We start from the raw sequence: 23,418 nt of genomic DNA, 5'->3' as shown, positions 1-23,418 counted from the left end.
CAATTTGTAATGGCAAACATAGTATGTGGATCTTCATTAGTTTGCTGCTGTGAAACTGGGAAAATACTGAAAAAGGAAACGATTGTGTAGTAACCATTACCGGCCATAAGATAGCGCCAATAACACTCCACTAAACAGACTGCATTGGAAATAAACAGCTTTTTTATTTAAAACTCAAGAGCTTTCAGACAGACATGAAGTGTCAGTTTTGGCTGTAACATAGACATAACGTCTGCAACAACAGACATATTACTATTTACTGGTAAAGATAAACCAGCAATACACCGTGCTACTAAGCAACGAGTGCAATCCACGATCAAGAAGCATGTCTCATGTAGCCCCCTGCAAACTGTATTAAGAACCATTCAAAATCACAAATCCATTAAAGACAGTGGCTTATGAGCGCAATAACACATACAGGACATTTCGCTGAGCTTATAACCTTGAAAAAGGTTTTGTTTAACTGTGTTTTGATTGTAGCTTGCGGCTTTGCCAGACAAACCTGTACCTTTATTAATAAATGTGCAAAGTTAAAATGTATGAGGACCAGGTCAAGAAGCTGTAGGGTTTGGGGTTCATAGCTCAAAATAACCTTGAACTGAACAGTCCGAACACACACTTCCTTTGATTTTCTCATTTAGTCCTTCCAAAACCTATATAAGCCAGCATTCTTCATAAAGAAAACAAAGCATATAACGTCTTTCACTGCAGTACAGCTCTACCACATTCAGAGTGCCCATGAGAAGCCCCATAGATTACAGATGGAGGACTGAGAAAAGAGTTTCTTTTCCTCTTTCCAATTCCTCTCTAAGCAGCAGGCAATAGGACTCTAGAAGTTCATTCTGTCCACTCCATTCAATCCCTGTTCACTAGCTGGGCTCAGACGGTCGGTTTAGCTCCACTTTCACGCCCTTTTCACCTGCACCTAGAAGACAAATCATGTCATGTTAGTGATTAGAAGCCAATTATTCACTTTCTTTGATACAATCAATGTTCTGCTTTGAGTTAAAAAAGACTGGAGGACTATTTTTATTGTTTGTTTATTTTATTGTTCTTTGGGGGTCGGGAAGTGATATACAGCTGCAAAAAAAGAGACCATTTCAGAGACTGTTTTTCTGATTTTGACATTTATTATTTAAAGGTATGTGTTTAGGGAAAATGATCATTTTGGTTTAATTCTGTGAACTACTGACAATATTTCTCCTAAATTCCTAATAAAAATACTGTTTATATTTGCAGAAAATGAAAACTGGAGAAACAGGTCAAAATAACAGAAAGGATGCTCTAAATTTTTTGAGACCTCTAATAGTTCATATTCACTTTTAAGCAATACAACAGTAATATTTGTTGTATTTAGGAAAAACCTGTGATAACCTGGATTTTTATCACAATCTTCATGTGTCTTGTCACGCTGTCAGTATTTTACATTGCTGTTGGGTGACTTTATGTCAGTCCTGAGGTTTGGACTGGACTGGAATTGCAATACATCTAGAAATTGTGATTTGAAATGAAAATTTGGAGTGGTCTCCTGTTTTTTTTCCGCAGCTGTATACAAGAACCTTTCTCCATTTTTAAGACATCACAGACGAGAACATGGTTTATATTTGGTATTAATAGTAATTGGACATTTTATGTATTATTAATATTTTAAATTTAAATAACTGAAAAATATTAAAATGTTCAAAACATAAGTGAATTTTGTCAATTGGCATGCACTACAATGTAGAAAAAATACAGTGTAGTTAAAAAAAAGTGACCAAGACACTGTTTATGAAATATAAATCTATACACGCTATACAGACATCTGTAGACAAACAGATGACATTTAATTCAAGATAAACAAACCATCAGTCATATTTGAGCACATTGTGCGCTTAATCTCACCTGTAAGATATTTCTCTTTAGCTCGGGCTCGTTCATCAGCATCAAAATACCAAACTGTTATGGCATACCTGCACACAGACCGGAAAACAATCAATCACATTCATTGCATACACACAATCACATGTGTAGAAGTGCAAGCAGCTGTTACAATAAATGTACAGAAAGTAATTTGTCATTATCATCGTCACTGACCTGGTCTCATACGCTGGCTGAACCTCATGCGGGTTCCGTCTGTCTGACCAGAAGAATAGAAGTCTGTCAAACTTGGGCTCAATGTCTGCAAACTGAGCTGTTCCCTCTGGAAAGATCCGCAGAAGTCCACCATGTCCCTACATAATGAGGGGACAGTGGGAGAATTTAACTTAAAAGAACAATGTGGAGATTTAAGCAGCATCTAGTGGTGAGGTTGCAAATTGCTCACTCCAGCACTCCCTTTTGAAGCACTACGGCAACTGACACAAGACAAACATGTTGTCACTTTCCGCTTCTTCGCAGTTGGAGAAAGATATCTATGAAACACACTATGTAAAGCAGTCTGTTTAGGGCTACTGTAGAAACAACATTGCGAAATCCATGTAAGGGGACGTGCGGTCTATGGAAACGGAAATAGCTCAGTCTAAGGTAATAAAACAACTCTAGGCAAACCATGACATTACTGGCATCCTTTGTTGCTTAAGCAAGCTAGATAAGGTATGTGTGAGTGTATCTACATAATGAGAGTGATCATTAAACTGCATTTTCTTGCCCTCTCCTTAAGCAAGTGCAGTTTCACCTTAACTACATCTAGTCTGCCCTTCAGTCTGTAATGTAATCAAACAACATCTTCCCTCCTATAGTTCCTATATCACGCTGCTTTTGGCCAACTCACATGTCTTACGTGCAAACACCCTGAATGGTTTCCACAGCCAGTCGTAATGTTCTAGCGCTGGAGCTATGAAGCAGAGCACAGATGCGGCAGGCGACTAGGGTGGTAAAGCGGTAGTAAGTGTCAGGTCTACTATAATTTGATTATAAGAGGTCTAAACATCACCAGGGAACATTACTGAACATAAATTGTTCCACAACAGATGCAGAACGTCCACAAACAGCTGAACAGCAGATTGGGTTTGGGTTGTGTAGAGCTTGATCTCAACTGGTCAACAGCAGTCCCAAGGTCATGGGCTCAAATTCAGAAACGCATGATAAAATGTGTTGCTTTTACGGATAAAATGGTGCTTCCGCCACATGCATGTGTTTGAAAAAATAACACCAGATAAACTAATTTGTGTGGCCTCTGTTTACAAGACTAAACAGAGAAAGACTTTAAAGGGGTGGTGCAACGGTATGTCATGCATTCTGACTTCTCATGCTTCTCATGACGTATGACGTAGTATTTCCGCTCAGCGGATATTTAAAGGGAGCGATACTATTCAGTAAGTACACAAGATTAACATGAGATATATAGAAAATGTCTGAGTTAGGTGCACTTTAAGTACCAGTGAAATAAAAAATAAAAAATGTCTTGAAATATTGCAGTATATTGCTTACCAATGATTGTCATTCTCTTTATAAAACGTATGTGCCATCATAATCTTCAGTTAAAATCTGAAAATGCACTTCCGTCATGTAGTGACTATCCATCTTAAATGACATAGGCTAGACGACTTGGGCGGGGCATCGGTTAACCCCACCCCTTCAAAATGCAATGGCTGTTTTATACATCCAATCAAATTGCAAAGAAAACAAGCCACGCCCACAACCTTTTCTCATCACTTCACTTTGAAATGCTTCAGAATACGGAAGTAAACACGATCACAACTTCCGGTTCACTGCGACTTTAAACAAATTGTGTATTGATGCTGAAGAATGAAGAAAACACCTACCTTGGCATCCCAGTCTTTATTCAGGTAATATATGCAAGTGACACATCTCCCGTCTCCGTTTGGGTTATCCACATGCCGTACGTACCCTGTTCCGTTGCCAGGGTAACATGCCACCATTGCCTGGAAAGAACAACAGTACGGGTTGCTTTAGTAATGGACTAAAATAGCCAATAAGGACACATGATGACAGACTCCTGCTGTGGTGCAGATGTGCCCTTAAGATTCACTCTCACCAACTCATTCCTTTGTGACTTTTTTAAAAGGTAAAATATAAACTTTTGACATTCCATTTGTGTTAGGGTTAGTGCAGTATCAAGCCAGATGAATGAAAGGGTCACATATAATATATCATCAGGGCCTTTCTGAAACTTTTAAATTCACTGTTTTTTTAGGAAATGGAAAAACACACTTTTTAAACAATTAAATACTGTGTTGTCAAAGCTGACAAGCACTTTTTAATACTTTTTATTGGTTAGATATTTGCAAAACCCAGGGACAAATGTGACCCTGACCTGAACCAAAAAAACTGTCATAAGTACCAACAAAACATTGTATGGGTCATATCATTAGGATATTAAGTAAAGATCATGTTCTATGAAGATATTTTGCACATTTCCTACCGAAATTCAGCATCATTAGATTTTTTAAAAAGTTGTAAAAATAATAAATTTTTTGGCTGAAGAGGTAATAAAAATTAAGACATGATCGTCATGAGCCTGATACTCTATATGCTTTGTGATGCACTTTCCAGTAAAACAGTGACACACAAGCATACTGGATTCCACTGCGACTTTGTACATACCACAGAGCACAACTACATAAATCCAAGTGAAAAAAATCCAGTAGGTGATAACTGTGATATTCTCAGCCCTCTGTTGATTTCATCTTTTAATCTTGTTGAATCTGGGTTATAATGCTTGGGGAACAATGAAGCCATTGCTGTAGTCTTTCCTCTACTGAGGTTTGTCCTTCCCCACTCTTCGTCTGGCTCTTATTTTCGTTTCGGCATTAACATGGAAAGTGTTAATGGACAAGTCAAAAATAGAAGTGCAATATATTTTAGCACATAAACACAACCTTCATTTTAGCAGTGAACTGTAACAAAGGGTAAAAAAGATAGAAGCAAATCCATCATCTCAAGACATGACCTGGTTGACTATAGGGAAAAGATCATGCACGTCCTTGTAATTAGAACTTTAAAAATAACTTTAGAAGACGTACGGCATATTCTTCTAGGTGCTAACGTGTCAAACTCTAAACAAGGTTGTGACTTAGCTAACCTTCACCTTTGAATTATCAACAAAACAACTCAAATAAGCATCAGCACCCAGCAAAACACTTCACAGAAACCTTTGCACCAGAGTCGTGTTTCTGCAAACTGTACAAAACAACAGAGTCAAAGCGGCTCTCTGATATCGACCCCTCTGGGAACTTGTATTTACCCTCATTTTTCACCCACTTCTGCACGTAGGCTCTAAAATCAGAACACTTCACTTATAGAACACGACCTTACGCTCTATTTTCATGCACTCCTAACACGTTAGGGAACTTTTAGTCCTTAACCTAAACGTCTAACCCTTAACTGAACAGCATGTCAAAGGGACAGAGACAACCTCCCCAGGGACACAAAATACAGCATGTTTTCCACTTGCGCTCAGTTTGTGTACGTGTGTGCACGTGTTGGCCTTATCTGTGGGAGGTAAAAGTATTTTTATAGATGGAAAAACAAGTTCTTCTTTAGTTTCTAATAGTGAACTTGCAATGATTTCTTCCACCTTCTCTCCTAATTTTACAAACAAGATGTTTTCAAAAAACAAATCAATGCATAAGATATATTTTTTAAAACATGATGACATCCTGCAGCTTCTGCAAGAGGTATTTAAACATTTGGTGCGTTCAAAACCTTTTTAACATCCCTCTTCTCCAGCTAATTTCCTGAGGCCTAGAATTTCATATTCGATTTCCTGAGAAAGAGCATCATCGTTCCAAGAGAAGAGACGGCAAATGAGGGCAACACATGCTGGGAATGGCTCTGAAAGCCAACGCACGCCAGTTAGCTTTGCTGGGGTGTGGCCAACTATAAATCACTCTGCTCAAGTGGAAGAACAGGAATGTGAGGGTCAGAAAAAGGCCACGCCAGGGTCAGCTAGACAGATGACGAACACTATTGTTATCCTTCACTGTTTTGCTCATCAGCCATTTTCAATGACCATTTGCATCTTGGCTTCTTTAAAAAATATATATATTTAAAGCACAATTGCAGCCACAAAAATGTCTCTATACTGAAGAACTACACAAAAAAAAGACATTTTTGTTAGACAGACACAAATTACTTAAAAATTATGTTAAAACTTAACCATAAGTTTTATTTGTTAACAACTAACATTAGGATTAACTACCATGAATTAACAATGAAGCGTTTATAAGACTAAATTTCGGTATTTAATAATACATTGTTTAAATCAAACATTGTAACTGTTAACATTAGTTAATGCACCATGAACTAACACAAATAATAATAAATTACATTTATTTATGAGATTTACATTTATTTATATGGCAGACGCTTTTATCCGAAGCAACTTACTTCTTAGTAGAAGAGCATATAACATTTTGTCAACACGCTAAACGGTAGGGCTGCAACTTATTTTGAAAATCGATTAGTTGGACGATTATTTATCGATTAATCGGATAAACAGTTTAATTAGATCTTTGGCTTATAATTAATTATCAGAGATGGGAAAAGTTAACACAACTGAGGCCAATTAACACACCAAGGCTTATGAGTTGTTTCAGGTGTGTCATATTAGAAGCAGCTGAAAGTAGTCTCTCCCCAACGTGGGATGGGACTGTTGGCCAAGGAAATCGGTTTTTTTGGTGTGACATGAAAAGTGAGATATTTGTCATTCAAATGTAGCGAAAGTACAATAAGAAAGTTTCCAGAAAAAAATTATAATTGATTATAGTACAGATACTCAAAAAGTGTCCTTAGATACAGTACTAAAATGATGCTGCAGTTCGGGTGTAGGCTGGTACTTCATTCCACCAAATGTGGAATGTTTGACGAGAGGCTGAAGTGGAGCATGATGTCATGGAATTTCTAGATTTCTTTGAGGGCACGTGCCAGACTGTCAGTTTTGAACGCTTGTATCTTATAAATGGGAATTTTATCAGCACGTTAGAGCATATCAGGTTATTGACGACGTCCTTAAGGCTATCATATTTTAAATAAGAGGAAAAAAAACTTTCATATTAATTTCACTGGGGCTTTAACAAATACAACCTTGCTGTAGTGTAACCTTAAATTTTGAAGTAAAATACACAAAATGTTAACCAGGTGTTATACATTTTTTTGATTAGAGACAAGAAAATAACTGAAAACATGGAAAACAAAAACCTACACACACAGACAATAGGATTTCATTGTAATGTTTTCAGCCAAGACCTGCAGCCTGCAATGGCACGCAACGCACAACAGACCAGAATACATGTGACGACATCTGAACTGAACTGTTTTCCTGGCGGCAGGTGCAAAAGCAACAGACAACGTAAACAAAGGACGAAGGGTGAGCGAGCACATGCTTTAGCCAGATGGAGAAGCAGAAACACGGAGGAAAACCAGAGACAAGCCAGAACAAAAAAGCGAGCTGAGGGCATTGACGCAAACCGTGTGCCCTCCACGTGAATGGGCCAGCAAAAGATAAGGATGAAATCGCTCAACGGCCTTTCAATCATTCAGGTGGGTGTGAGCATGAGAGCCAAATGCGTCAGAGAGGGAATGGAGCACAGGGCATGCTGGGTTGACAAAACAAACGGGCGGGCAGAGGTGGGTGGGGGCCAGGTAGTGGGTTTTGCATCAGGATGCCATGTCGCCACTTTGCCATCATCGCTTTCAAACATCCGTGAAGGGGCGGGGGTGATGGGGGAGTTTAAGGGATGTCACAATCCACCAGCATAAAGACCATTTCAATCAGAGCCTCAGTGAGTGCATGTGTATGTCGGTGTGTGACGCTGGGTGTGCAACAGCTCCATTCGCTATCCACCTTTTCATAGGACTTGTCAGTTACTGTATATAAGAGGTCACTGGTTTAAAATTCGAAGTCAAAGGTTTTTACATTCCGTTAGTCGACAGTACTAGTAAATGTTTAAGAGACCGTTCACACAAAAATAAAAACTCAAATTTACTCATCCTCGAGTTGTTTCAGATCTGTATTTTATTTTTACTTCGTTCCAGTGAACACAGAGGAAGATATTTAAAGAATGCTTGTAACAAAACAGTTCATAGCCACCATTGACTACCATAGTAGGAAAAAATACAAAGTAGTCAAAAGTTTGTTTTCCTACATCCTACAAAGAAAATATATTTTCTTTTGTGTTCAACAAAAATCCATAAAGATTTTTCAGATCCATTAAAGGAAGAAAGGAGGCGGGAACCGGCGAACGTAACAAGACTTGCACTGAAGAAAGAATCATATATAGATTTTGAATGACATAACAGTTAATAAATACTGACAGAACTCACACTTTAACATTTCAAATGGTTCTAGCTCAAAGTGTAGGTAACATATAGGTTGTCTTCGCGAGAATACACAGACACCCACAGTTTGTAAAAGAAGCATCCTGTTTTTATTGTTTTTATTTATTTAATCCAACTTTAATTGTTGGATTTGACTCCAAAACAGTTTGATTTCTTGTATTTTCCCAAAAGACACAATCTTGGGGTTTTAACATGTCTTCCCCATTTATGAGTGTGTGCCACATATGGCCTGACACACAGCTGTATTGTACAGTAGGCAATGCCTGGCTGATATTAACCGCTGCTGGACTTTAGCCAGACAAGACTGCATTCTAATAGTTGAGCTACGTGCAAAGCGTGCCACTGCTGACTTAGACCTCACTGCAGCATTGAGAGACACGCTCAGCTGCTTTCACTGAGATTTAACGTCTGCTTCCTTAAAAGCATGTACAGAAACAACAATCAACTTACAGAGCATACAATCCAAAACCTATAAAACATCACGTGTGCACTGGAGAACCAAAAGGTGTGAAATGCTTTGTTGTAGTAGTTCATTACACGCATGTGTGTTTACACTTACAATGCGTTTTATGTAAGAACGTGCTACAGGTGTTTTAAACATCAGATTTTCTCACCCACACTCCAGTGACAAACAAACTCAAAAGACCTCTGTTGGTGGCACGCAAGCTTTAGCTTTCCTGACATATAAGGTCATGAAAAACAGCCATGCGTCAATAAGGACACAATGAAATCTGCCTAAGCGCCCGCCCCGAGTGGCAGGGCTCTCCGAACCGAATGAGCTGCAGCTCGGAGAGTTGCTCTGATCCAGTGTTATTGTATCTTGGGCAATGTCATGTAAACTTGATTACATGTCAGTTCACTTCATTTGCTTGTGTTCTTTGCTCTCACAGCCAGGCAGCATAAACTCTGGAGCATTAACAGAAAATAGTAATAGTACACAAAACATTTGTGAGACCTATAAAAAGATATAGGCTATGTGTATATGTAGCTAATTACGACTGCCAATTTCAGAACTTAATTCTAATAGCTTAATAAAAGTGAAAAGAAATTATTTTTTAAAGTGGCCATATCTCAGACAGTTTCTGTATATCTCATGTTAATCTTGAGTACTTACAGAATAGTATCGCACCTTCAAATATCCTTAAGAGAGATCTTAAAAGAGAGACACATTGCCAAGAAAACCCTTAGATGTCCGGGGCTGCAGGTGTGCCACAATGGGCGGAACCCGCTGAACCCCACTCGTGATCGAAACCGGGGATTGCAACCGTTTCCCAAGAACGAGGAATTCCCATTAGGCACGGGTCACAAGCACGCGTTGATTAAGTCCCTGCTCTTTGTACACACCGCCCGTCGCTACTACCGATCGGATGGTTTAGCGAGGTCCTCAGATCGACCTAGCCAGGGCTCCTCGTGGGCCCGCATGCGGTACAAGTACAACATCTTTTAGCCCTGGGACCGCCGCTCCATCTCATCAAAAAACAAGTGAAAGTGACTTGTGCGCATGCTCCTTCTCCCACTCTCCATGGTGGATGCATGGGCGTGCTTTTCAGGGAGAATTGTCCAATAAGGGACTAAGAAAGTCGTAACTTAACGTTTTTTAATGTTCTAGTTTTTTTTTTAAGAAAACTGTACGAACAATGGGAAGTGTATCGAACACAGAAACACTTCGTAATACATCCAACTAGTCTTTTGACAAGTTGACCAGGTTAAGCATGAGAAAACAATGTTTAACATTGTAAAGAAGTCGGAATGCATGACACACCGTTGCACCACTCCTTTAAGATTACAGTTAAATGTGATAAAATAGAAAAAGCTCCTGTAGTAAGAAAATACAACAAATAGACAACACATAGGCTAATTATATTGCAACCACTATATAGACAGTAAGTGATCAGTGTGGCTGAAACTATTAAAAACCACAAAAGAACGAATAAAAAAATCTGATCAAAAAATGAATAAGTATGAAATGTTTCATATGCTCACTAAAGTCATGTCATTACGTTCCTTTTGTTCACCTGTCCTGTTCCAGTGTTGAGCAGAATTGTTTAAATTCAAAATCTGGGCTCTAAACTACGACCATTTTAGTCGCATTTGCAACCGGAAATTAGTCTATTTAATTAGTCTGATCTGACCCGATCTAAACCCATAGCCCATTTAAATACAATACAATTAAGAAACTACAACTCCCAAATGTTCCTACATTTATATTATATAAGCTTTCCTGTAGCTCAGTGGTAAGAGCATGGCACTAGCAATGCCAAGGTAATGGGTTCAATCCTAGGGATTGTGAAAACATTTTATTGTATAATGCAATGTAAGTAGCTTTGGATAAAAGCGTCTGCCAAATGCATAAATGTGTGCATTATGGGTCAATCGTTATGGGCCAAAATATACATATCGGAAAAAAACGAACTTAAAATTTCCATTCCTCTTAACAATTCCTGTGTTCATATTTTCAGAAACTCTGCTGATGTCTCAATAAAATCCTTTATGAAAATGAACCATAGTTGTACTATAGTAAGCATAGTACAGTAAAGCAAAGGAACCCCAAATGTACAATAGTTTATTATAGTAACAACAGTTTAACCATTATGTAGTTAAACTATAGTTATACAAATTGTAATAGTCAGAAAAAACATATTTGCTATGTGTATATATATACATAAAACAGGGCTTTTTTGCCAACCAGTCAATAAGAAGGTAATTGACCATACAGGGCTGCTTTTCCCAAAAGTATTGTAAGCTTACATTAATCATAGCTCTATTAAAGACAATGGTTCTAGATCAACTTAGGTTAGGATGCTTATGGGTTACGCAGCCCAGGTTGATATATAAATGTTTTATTCCAACTGTGTGGAAACGAAACTGGGAATCGATAAGAATCAAAATTGATAAGCAGAATCAGAATCAATAAAATTCAAACGATAACCAACCTTATTTATAAACCAATGAAAATACCTTAAAATAACTTTAGAAAAACCTAAGTAAAAAGTCTAGGTATGTTCTGTCATTCTAAAATAATAAACATCATATTTAATTTATCTCATGGTTGTTTATTTTAGGGATGACCTGAATGTTTGACAACCGAAAAAAAGCATGTTCGTGAAAATGGCCGAATAAATTTGACGTGTGATTTGATCAAGCAGCAACCCGCACAGAGAGAGAAGCATGCACATGCTTTATTAATGCAGCAAACGTGTTGGCAGTGTGGAGCATTTTTCAGTGTCGGAGAGAGACAGCAAGGAACTTGCCTCGTCGGAGTAAATTTCTGAATGAAAGCATCTTTATAGTAACTGAACCGTGCAATCTGACAGTAGCCTTGCTGCATGCAACATCCTTTGACATCATACAATGGTCACATGCACACAGTTCCCTGTACTAAACAACTTGTCAAAGTATGTTTGTTCATCCCGGCCACGAGTGCACTTTCTGAGAGAACAGTCAGCTTTTGTGGGCGGAGTTTGGAGGAGAGACATGAACTCAAATGGTTGTCAATCAAAATTTACTTTAAACGATTTTGCAGTGTAGCCTATAATAATCCAACCGTTTTTGTTTATTCGTATTTTTATCTTATAATGTTGAATAACACTTTTTAATGAAGTGTTTTGTTGTATACCGTACAGTTCATTCTTTCAGCAGTCAGTTATAGCCCTAATAAGAAGGGATAGTGCTCAATTTTATTTTAAGTTATATTGTATTATTGAAAAGCAAGACAAAAGGAAAAAAATCACATTTTAACCATTTAGTTCATGCAATAGTGAAACAATTGGCTAAAAAATTGAAGAAATACAAAAAGCCATGTTCGGTATTCGGCCAAGGGTTTAGTTTTTATTCGGCTTCGGCCAACAATTTTCATTTCGGTGCATCCCTAGTTTATTTCCCTCTTCATTTCCTTTAGTCTCGTCGTTTTCTCCTGTAATCTCCTGTCCTCGCTAATGTCCAGATATATACAGCATCTCTGATCCTGAACTAAAATAAAAACATTATACAACAAAAGCACCTTTATAGTTTTATATCAGTACAGGACATAAACATTTTATCCGTTCATTGTGTATTATGTAACAGACTCTGCCCTCCAGCTGATTTCATGTTATACACCTGCTGGGTATCCTGAATTATCCTAGTGGACATCTGTAACCACCACAAAGACATTAAAACAAACTGCGGCCACAGGAAGTTCTATCATCTTCTGTGATGCTTTCTGGTATTCACACTACAACATCCTGTTTGTTGTAAAATAACATTTTGGAAATACCTTTTCTTTGAGCTTAAATGTATGAGCTATATCCCAATTTCATTTAACAATGGCGCGAATACGCGTTTTTTTGTGTCTTTGGTGTGTTATAAATCGCCCATGCATGTATAAGACACGAAAAATTCCAAAGATTAAAGTGTCAGAACAAAAGATGCATTCTATGTAGAAGTGAATGCTCACACAGACCTGCCTGAAACACCTCGTGTAACCACACCCCCACAAATGAGCTTTGTAAAAAATCTGCACGTTTCAGAGAGGCGGAGCCAAGAGGAGATACAAACATGCACAGTATGTGAAAAATACAGCGTTTTTTAACCTTAAATCGTGTATACAGATTGCATTACATCTAAAACAAACGATTATATTCATTTTAGCCATGTCATATGACCCCTTTAAATACAAATTAATATGGTCAAGTCAGTGGATTTTTGGGTGAACTATTCCGTTAAAACAAGCTTTTTTGGGGGCTTATAAATGTTAAATAAAACCGCTAAGTTCAGTACAATGGCAAGTGCAAACCTTCGTAAATCACCCTGCGTTTTTCATTTAAATACTCTCCTCCTATAAAGTTTGCGTCTGAAGAGGAAACTACTACAAATGCATATGCAATAAGGTCATTCGGAAAACCAGCTCTGTCCAAGCCTTTTCAGTAAAACATTTTTACTGTGTCTCTAGTAAACAAAGACAGTAGGTTTTTTTATGCAAAAAGAGGTGTTTGTGCTGCCGCAAGCAGTTAGTAAATCTGGCTCTTGTCTCTTTATAACCACACACATGGTTTAATGTAACCTGAGAGGGCATAAAGAGCAAATGTTTCCTCCAGACATCACTTTTGGCCACTAATGTACATCAATCTGTTCTTACAATATTCTGTTCTAACAATATTCACAATATATCTGTTCTTCTCAATAATTTTTGTTTTGATATTTAATTTGAAAAGTGTGCTATTTATTTGGTGTTAAAATATATCTTTCTAAAACACCCCTACTATAGCCTTACACATTCAGATATTGTCATTCTTACAAATGCTTGCAGTTATCTATGCATATTCAAAAAAAGGTGGCACAAAAAATGTACTACCATTAAAATAGTTTCAATAATGTTTCTCTTTTATAATACTAAATTAATCGAGACTAATGTATGTGTACGTGACTGAACGGTTATGTCTGTGTGGGGAGGGGAGAGTGAAATGTGATCTAAATAAAAATGAAAGGTTGTGCATGGCTTCTAAGGACCCATCAATCTTGAAAAAGGATTTTCTATCAAGAGTGCTCTAAATTAGGAGACTTTCAACAAGTTTTCATATAAGCTTTATCTACTTCACATGCCTATGGCCATAAAGACATACAGCGACCCCCAACCATACTAAGTGACTTAAAACACACAAACATGCACATCAGGCAACAGCATTAAGGAAATTATGCCTTTTCTTGCCTAACCTGCACATAACATTACACTTGCACAAGCAAAATGTATCACATTTTCCACAGGGTCTGTGTGTATGTTTACAGTTATAAAGAGAAGTTAACGGTTTTCACAAACGTCGAGTACACCCTACAGCAGCTAGTGTTCGTAGGCGTTATCCCTGACCTGGAGAAACATGAGAGCCATGCTGGTTGTGGGTAACTCAAAGACACTATCAGTAACATTGGCTGTGGCTCCACAGGAAGCTCCTGTTATTTAACAAAAACGGTCAGCCTGACATTATTTGTGAGTGCAGCAAGTTCAAGAACAATAGAAAAATGTAGGGGAGAGACCTGAGCGTGCTACTGTTTATTCAGAGTTTAATATGAGAGACAGCAGGGTTTCGGTCAAAAGATTTCAGTGTCCCCAACCAATTCAGTTTTGTGAAATTCTGGTGACACACATTAAAGATAAAGGTACAGATACTGGTAGCTCCATCTATGACAAATGCATGGTGACAAATGAACACCACTTCACCTCTTGTCAGTGAAGACATACTCATACTCTTACCCTCACTGCTTTGTCTGCAGTATGAAGAAAACCAATACCAACTATTTGGAATGTATTTAGTTATTTACAAATCTGTGATCACTCAAAGGACTAAAATGTTGGGGCTTGTAAGGTTTTTATGCACACACACCAGCTTGACCACAGTTAAGGACACATCTCTGCATCCAGTGCTTCACTATTTTTAAAACAGTCGAGCTTCTGCAGTAGTTCATTTTTTAATCCATTTTTTTAAGAAAATAGCAGTGTGGCGCATTCTGTTTTGCTCTAAGTATTCTTCTTCTTACTGTATTACAAACTAAAGTGGCCATCTACTGCCAGTTACTATGTATTGCAGCTTTACGATTCACTAAGTGGGTTTCCATCACTATGGTTTTATTCGGAGCAGAAATGAGGGATGGAAACGCCAAATTTTAAATTAAAATCCCTTTATTGGCAAAAACCTAACCGCTTGAGATGGTTTGTCATTTTTGTGAAAAAAGGGTTAATTCGAATAATAGAAGATGGAAACGCATTTGCCGAGTAAATTCCTCCTAATTCCTGTTTCACAAAAAGCAGGCATCCAAAAAAGCACCGCATTTATAGTGTTTCGCAATAGCCTGCTTTGCGCAAGTATTATTATATATGAAAATATATAGTATATATAAAAAAATATATAGTACACTTTAGTATTTACCAAAGTAAATTATAGTAAATAACAGCTGTAGAATATCACACTCTATTAACATATAGTGTTATTCTGTAGTATCTAGCTATAGTAATTTCATTCACTCTATAAATTATATGGTTAATTTGAATATTTACTCAAGTTAAAAAACGGTACTGTATCTAGGAAATTTACTATACAGTTTGCTATAATACATTTTACACTCCTGTAGTTTTTATTTATGTGATAGACGTGTTATTGACTAATGTTTTAAATAAATAGAGACGTTTAAAACAATGTAATTATCATTGTACTGTTTATTTATTACTTTCATTACATAAGGTTAAAAACTTAGGTTCAAAGAAGCAAGCAACTGTTTTATAGTAACGTGTAGTGCAGCTTACTATTTTTTCGGATGGGTAGCTAAGCTGTAACTTAACTACTTTTATTCATGAGTAGCTTGTAGCTTATCTAACTACAATTTTAACACAGCCTCCCCAACACTGTCTGCTTCACCTGAGGATCAAAGGTCAGGCCTCTCCACATGTGAAGCAGCAAGGATCTCAGTTTAAATGGAAGGTAAATCATGCCAAATTTTAATTAATTAATTAAACGATGCAAAATTAGGCATGGGCTGATTACCGGTTTCAAGGTATACCACGGTTTTGAAAAGTCGCTGTTTAAAAAAATGTGGTATGTGCAGTTTTTTTACTCGTCCCGAACACGGAAAGTGCAGGATTCCCTCAGGTTATGTGTAAGAGCAGAGTGTACGGGTCACGTGGCCCCTCTCCCTCCGGTTGGTGCAAGCAGTCAGTGAGTGGGAGTCACCTGTGTGCTGGATGGCAGAAGGAGAAGAATCCTTGTAACTTTTATCCCCGCCGAAAAAGACTAAGTTTAATAAAAACAAAGGAGCCAAACGCCATGACCTAGGAGGCAGCGTATGTGCACGAAGGCAGCCCAGAAAAACAGAAACCGCAGCGTAACAGAAGTATATTAGAATTATAAACAGAGAGCGTCTTTGCAATAACTTATCACATATTTAAAAACTACAATACTTTTTTATCGCTAGAAATGCGATCAAAAGTTGTTGAACGTGAAAATGAAACTTACATTTATAGTAAACTATGCTCCAAAGGGCGTTTCGGCCGCCATAAATTCTTTTTGAGTTTGGGCCTTCTCGACCAATCACTTTCCTCGCATGTGGTTATGGAAACAACAGTTCTCTGTGATTGGTTAGCTGTGAAAAATCAGCTTGACATAGGTTAGAAAAGTCGAACTTTTTTCAACCTCGAAAGAGCTCTGAGCTGCAGAAAAAGACGTCGGCGCTGGCGTTTAAAAAAGTGCTCAGGACATTGTTTGAAAACACGGTTTACTCCATAGGATTATAATGTGAAACAAACGCTAGCAGCCTAAAAAAAGAAGTCAAGTCAGAAGAGTGCTAATGTGTTTAGCACTGTTGAAATAAATACTAATACTATTATATCAGCTTAGTCAAACACGAGCGATATGAGAAAATTATTTTTTAGTGAGAATGAAATGTCAAATCACCAATTGCACTTTATTTTTCAATTTGACAGGAACAACCCATTGTCAGTGTAAAAATGAAAATAAAATCCTTGCATTTTGGCACATATTGTGCACGCAATTATGTATAATGAAATTGTTAACTTGCTTTTCATTTTCACAGTTTCATTTATTTATTCACATTTGGCAGGATTTACCTTCCATAATTGTAAACCTAACCTGTTCACAAAAAACGAGTTAACCTGATGACTCACGTCAAACCCTCCTTGGAAGTCTTATCATGGCTGTCGTGCAACATCTTTTCCAACATTAAAAGAAAAACCATCACAAAACTTTCATACTGTCTCATACGCCCTCACGATCTAATGACAGCTCTGCCTCTCAGTGTCTCTTACCTTCGTTCTTCCATTGATCCTGTAGTTGTCCAGTTTACCGTTACAGTGTCGTATCAGATCGTCCATGCGGCTCATGAGAAACCCTATGCGCTCACAGCCCGGCTCCTTCCCTTCCACCCAGGTAATCTTGTCCCCCCGTATGTCCTTGGACGAATCGCTCCTCTGACTGACCAGCTGTCCATCCGTAAAATCTACCCTCAGGTACAGGGCTCTGACATCCTCCAGAATGCTGCTTCCGATCTCGTCTCCGAGGAAGTTGTCCACCACGCAGATGCCGTGTTTGTTCATACATGGCACGATGTAGTCCAGAGCCAGTTTCTGAGGAGATGACCTCGTCTGTCCATTGGGCTTCGAGGTGTCCGGTTTGGCATCAGACGGAGAATCCGAACCGGTGGCGGACTTGATAAAATCTCTCTCACTTTTGCCGGCTGAGGTGACGGCGGCGGAGTTACTTTGAGAAGTGCAACATTGTTTCGAATGTTCGGAAGTGCTACTTTGTACCGCGTCGCTTTCTTTGGCTCGCGGTTTCGCGGGGTCAGCCTGCTGCTGCTGTTGCTGCTGTTGTTGCTGCTTGTCGGCCTTTTTGCACAAATGCTTGTGTTTCTTCCAGTCTTGTTTCTGGTGCTCTTTACTGCAGTAGAACGAGCTGCGACACCCACCGCACTTCATAAGGTTCTCCATTTTCCCGCAAAGCTCGCAATACTGCCGTTCTCTCTCCAGGCTCTCGCTCGACTTTCCTTCCATGTTTACGCGCTCTTCATGTCCATGTTATAATGCGACCGTTTACAGTAACACCGGCAACTTTACCACAACAACCGAAATTGAAATTAACGCTGTCACCGTACCTCCTCCGCGTAGGTTCATTCCAGTCTCTACTGCCGGGTTTCTCGCCGGACTTGACAGAAGGAAATGTGACGCTCTTACATTCCCGTGGCATCTATATTTTGACACTTGCGAGGTATCGGCTCAAATCGTGGCTCTTGATGAAAGCGCATGGCGCCGGCCGTTCCTTTTCTTCTGAGCTCAGCGCACGTCAACCACTCGCGCATGCGCACTTGCGGCTCGCTCAACCGTACCGTAGGCATGACTCACGTGTGCAACGTTGTCCGGCGAATCTGGATTGCAGAAAATAAACAAGGACGGAAAATACTTTGCTGAAGACCTGTTTGGTATAAAGACAATAGTACAATAAGCACAAATACACTCCTAAAATGTCGTATTAGGGTAAAATAATACCTGAATGGTTCTACAGAAATACAAGTGAAGTTGTTATCACTCATATAAATGTATGTAAACTCTTAATCTGCCATTAATCGCCCACTTAGTTTGATAGAATTGCATGAACACTTGACAACCATTGTAGAGTAACAGAAAACAAAGGCCACCCATGTGCATCCATACACTGAGCACGAAGCCTGTCCTGACATGATGAAAACGTATCAAGACTATATACGTTTATTTGAATGGAGCTATTCCAGGTTTAAAAAAGTAGTGAACGTAGAGAATATAGCCTATATAATATAGAAGATAATAACATAGCACATCATTTGCATCTCAAGTCTGAAAAGCTTATCCAAAAAAAACTGACTGATAAAATAATCATTTCAACCCTGGCAGCATGAATAACTTATTATAACAACATTTGACAAAACACATGAACATGTAACATGAAAGTAACTCATGAAGTATAGCATTCAGGGTTAGCTAACCATATGGCAAACAATGCAACCTAAAAGACAAATGCACACCGTCACAAGACTATAGACTAGAAATAAATGGCTACACAAGACAGGACCATGAAAAATTGTAAAGCTTTAAAATATTGTAATATCCACATTTCTGCAGCCATTTATTAACCATTTCCTTCTCAAAACAAAATTCTCTACTAACATTAAAGGGATAGGTTACCCCGAAAATGAAAATAATGTCATCATTTAGGCTACTTACCGAATCTGTATACATTTCATTGCTCTGATGAACACAGAGAAAGATATTTGAAAGAATGCTTATAACCAAACAGTTCTTGCCCCCCTTGAATCCCGTAGTTGGAACAATTACTTTATCATTTGTTTTGTTTTTTTGTTCCGTTGAACACCAAAGAAGACATTTTGAAGAATGTAGGACAGCAAACAGTTCTGGGGCACATTTAACCAACTAGTCAATGGGGGGCAAAATCTGTCTGGTTATAAGCATTCTTCCAAAATATTTCTCTGTGTTTATCAGAACAAAGAAATTGATACAGATTCTGAACAACTCGAAGGTGAGTTAAATGATGACAGAATTTACATTTTTGGGTGACGTATCCCTTTAAATGTTCCACTCCATAAGGTTTATGTTTATGTAAATGGATTTTGAGAGAGTATCAAATTTCCTGAAGAATCCCATTCAAGCTGTTGTCACCCTCAAACCTCTAAATGACCCATATACTGTAAACTCTCTGTATAAACATTCACCCTTGATCTATTGTCTTGAAAACAATAGTGGTGTTGACCTTGATAAACACACACATACCGGCCTTTTTTGCCCGACAAGCAGCAAACCACATACATTCCTGCCCCTATATCCACATTGTCTCCTTTACCAGTTTTGAATTTGCAGTGTGGGATGTTTTTTCTGCTTCTGTTACTTGCTATTTGAAGTGTGGACCACCTTCCCAGTGCCATTTGCCAAGGATCAACAGCTGGTGAGAAACAGGGCCAAAGTCTATTTCCCATGAAGTTTGATATTCTTGGCTGTCACACAAAACAATGTGTTGATGGAAGGAGGAATCGGGTAGGCTGTTTAACAAACGCACAGATTTATATCTCTTGTGTAAACCAAAGTTATTTGACCTAATGATCTGGAATCGAACCGTGTTTAGTATCTGATCGTTTTATTATGTTTAATAAGAAATAGGTGTGTGTCAATCTTATAACAGCAAGGTGTTTTTTGTAGTTGTTTTACTGTCATTGATTTATAACGATTTTGTATTACGACCCAGATTTGACATTTAACAACCTTTAACTTAAGTTTTCTTCTTTTGGTGAGCATGTCTTGTAAACAAGTGGTTCTCAAATGGGGCCCCAAAGATGGATCAGAGTGACATATGAAATATAGAAATTTATGGTTGAGCATTGGATAATTTAATATGTTTTTGGTTTAATTAAAATTCTATTTAAGATTGTCTTTTTGGGGGGGCCTTAAGCGATGCACACTACACAAAGGGGGCATTACAACGAAAAAGTTTGAGAACCACTGAAGTAAACTGTGCATAATGGAATTTGTCTCCCCAAACACCGGCAACCAAACTCCAAAATAAAGGAAAGGTTTTTGTTTCCTTTTCAAAGTGGAAAAGCCCTTTCATCGGACTATCATTACTTTACTATAATATAACACTTGAATTATTCAATGGCTGCATTGTTTTTCTTTCTCCTATTTTTACATTTCTGGGTTGTGACCCAACAACTGAAAACCTCTGGTTTATATTATGTAGATTTGATGCCAGAAGACTGATATCCATCAATGCCCACATGCATAAATGCCATTCGTGGCTAAACCAGGCAGTGCTGGCATCAAGAGGCATTTATGAATGGGACCGTGGTATGTTCTGCCCTGCTAAGCTGCGAAACAAAAATAAACAAGGAAACATGTAACTAAACAAAACAAAAGACGTAGCACACAAAAGTCTGAGATTGTTCACAATCTCACTGTAAGCATTTGTGTTTGTCTGCCTGTCTGTCTGAGCAGTAATCCAGCTCAAAGTGGGCTCTCATCCAGGACTGGCCTGAAGTCCCAATGGAGGGCTATCCCAAGCCTGAGGCCACCGCCCCTCCCTTCATTTCTCTTGCTGTGATACTCTCAATGGACTTATTAAAGTGTTTATTGTCTCTGAGAATCTGACTGATCTTCAGCTATTAAGCATTGATATGTTATACAATCACAAAATGGTAAACCAAACTATTCCACAACCAAAGCAAAAAAGGGTTTAAAACTGTACTGAGTAGAACAGTAAACCATTTAAAATTGCAGTGATTTTAAATTGAATTGGACTTCTCTTCTTCTGCACTAGAGGTCGCTGTATACTAAACTATCACACAGCCTCTCCACAATCAGCTTCCCAAAATGGTCACCTCATGGAAGCTACGATGTTGTGATTACATGACCAGCCATGACTGCAATTTACCATATCTACTACTAACAATAATAATTTATCTAGTTTTCACAAAAGAAAGATAAAACACATGTAAACAAAGCAAGCAAACCAAATACTATAACAAAAAGCACAATAAAACATAGTTCAGACCAAACGTAAGGTGCCCGAGACGACAGAATAATTCAGAGCTATGGTACCAGTGATGGTAAGATGTTAAGATGACCTCCAGCACTAAAGGTCAAGTCTATGAAATTTAGAGGCATCCAGTGGCGAGGTTGGGAATTGAAACCAAGGCTCGCTCCACCGCTCACCCCTCTCTTTTGAAGCACTGCGGTGGCTAACACATAACTAAGATGTCATCACGTTTTCGCTTCTATGCCGAAGGAGATAACGTTTACTGTCGTGTCGGTAGAGCAGTTTGTCTGTTTAGGAATACTAGAAACAACATTGCGAATCCCATGTAAGGGGACCTGCGGTGTATGTAGATAGAAATAGCTCATTCTATAATAATAAAAACTTTCATTATGTAAGCTCTATACACGTCTGAATATTGTGTTATTCGACAATTGATCGTCCAAAAAAATGCATTGGACCTTTGAGTGCAAACACGACACACAATGCATTGATGAAGGTTGATAGTGTAGAAATATACTCCGGCTCGAATCACTGTGTTCATTTTATGTGTTTGAAGTGTGTTTGATGTGTAAACTTCGTGCATCCACACTGCCAGGTGTCTGTATCATTTCCAAGACCATTGGGATGAGGAAGAGCCATTGAAGCAAAAGAAAAACTCACTGCACCTTTAAATCACGCTTATTAATCTACAGGGATCAAAACAGTTAATGCTGAAATTCACAGCAGTAGAACATCTTGAAACTGCAGCCTGGCCCTTACATACAATTTCATATGAAATCAGTAAATCAAGTTCATGCCTCCGAACATTTATTCACACCCAGTGATTGAAACGTGATTATAGGCTTCACAACACTTAACATGTAAAGGATTTTGATTGTGGATGTCATTAACACTCTGCTTAACTAGTCAAGAGCTTCATGTTCTGCAATGATCTGATGGTTGGAGGGTTTGTGAGTTAAGGAGCGGGAATTCAAATGTTCAATTTCCAGAAGGTGACACCTAAAAAGGTGCACTGTAATCTATATATCTTTATTACATTTTATTATATCTCTTTATTTCTCTGTTTATTTATACCCCTTTATAAATGTCTGTTACTGTGAGCTGAAAAGAAGACCAGTATTATTCTGAATTTGTGGCATTGTCATGTATGCGTACTTACGGTACGGCTGGGCTCATTGGGACATGTAGTACGGTATATGATCCTGAACCACAAAACCTTCCTAATCACGAGAACATTTGCAGTAATAAATAGCCAAAATACATTGTATTGTCAAAATTATAGATTTCTTCCTTAACGTTTAGATTTTTTTGCACACTCAGATTCGCTAGGTTTTAAATAGTGATATCTCGGCCAAATATTGTTATATAGCAAACCGTATTTAAAAACAAAGCATATTTATTTAGCTCTCATATGATGTAAAACATGTTAAAACCATCCTAAACCTAAAAGACTGGTTTTGTTCTTGGGATCATGTATTTCTTTCTTTTCATATTTATTTTTCATTCACTGAGAAATACAGGAAGACTTTTGGCACCCTGTATGCAAATAAAATATATTTTCCTATATGTTAACTGCCAATATATTAAATAATTTAAAAATACTATTTTAAATAATTTTGAATAATACATAGGGAATTGACGCTTTTCATATATTGAAAAATATAAGCACTTCATTTCAATGTATGCAATGTATTATTTAATATAGGCCTATTGCATTCTATTTTCCAGTTTATATATTTTTTTTTCCACAGGGGACTGCTGCAACAATGAGAGGAGCGAGGGATGCTCATCCGTTTTATAATTTAGAGGGCATGTAAATGACACTTTATCTTTGTAAATTGTATGATATCATCCCAAGCTGCTGGCTCATAAAGCAGATAAATGAGTTGCAATCTCTCTGTTCTTCTAAATTCACTAAATAATTTTTTTTTTGTCTAATAAAGCAAAGCAAAACGAACTACAGAGTACAATGTACCATCTACATAAACAATTATAAAGTATTATGATAAATAACTTAAATGTTTTATTGAAATACTTCTTTCTCATTACCAGATCAGTAAATGTTTTTGGTAGAAATAAT

The 23,418-nt window shown here is 37.9% G+C and overlaps 1 protein-coding gene across 1 annotated transcript; it reads right to left on the bottom strand.

Moving 5' to 3' along the window:
• Positions 1 to 141: 141 nt before the first annotated feature.
• Positions 142 to 18,120, bottom strand: egln1b (egl-9 family hypoxia-inducible factor 1b). Its single transcript, XM_079483366.1, has 5 exons — positions 17,072 to 18,120; positions 3,747 to 3,866; positions 2,077 to 2,213; positions 1,885 to 1,952; positions 142 to 925 (listed from the first exon to the last, which is right to left on the bottom strand). Exons 1-5 carry the CDS (start codon positions 17,813 to 17,815, stop codon positions 870 to 872), a joined length of 1,125 nt encoding a protein of 374 aa, XP_079339492.1. The 5' UTR covers positions 17,816 to 18,120; the 3' UTR covers positions 142 to 869.
• Positions 18,121 to 23,418: the final 5,298 nt, after the last annotated feature.

Source organism: Barbatula barbatula, assembly GCF_947034865.1.
Source record: "Barbatula barbatula genome assembly, chromosome: 20".
Taxonomy (NCBI): Eukaryota; Metazoa; Chordata; class Actinopteri; order Cypriniformes; family Nemacheilidae; genus Barbatula; species Barbatula barbatula.
This window is presented reverse-complemented; position numbering and strand designations above follow the sequence as displayed.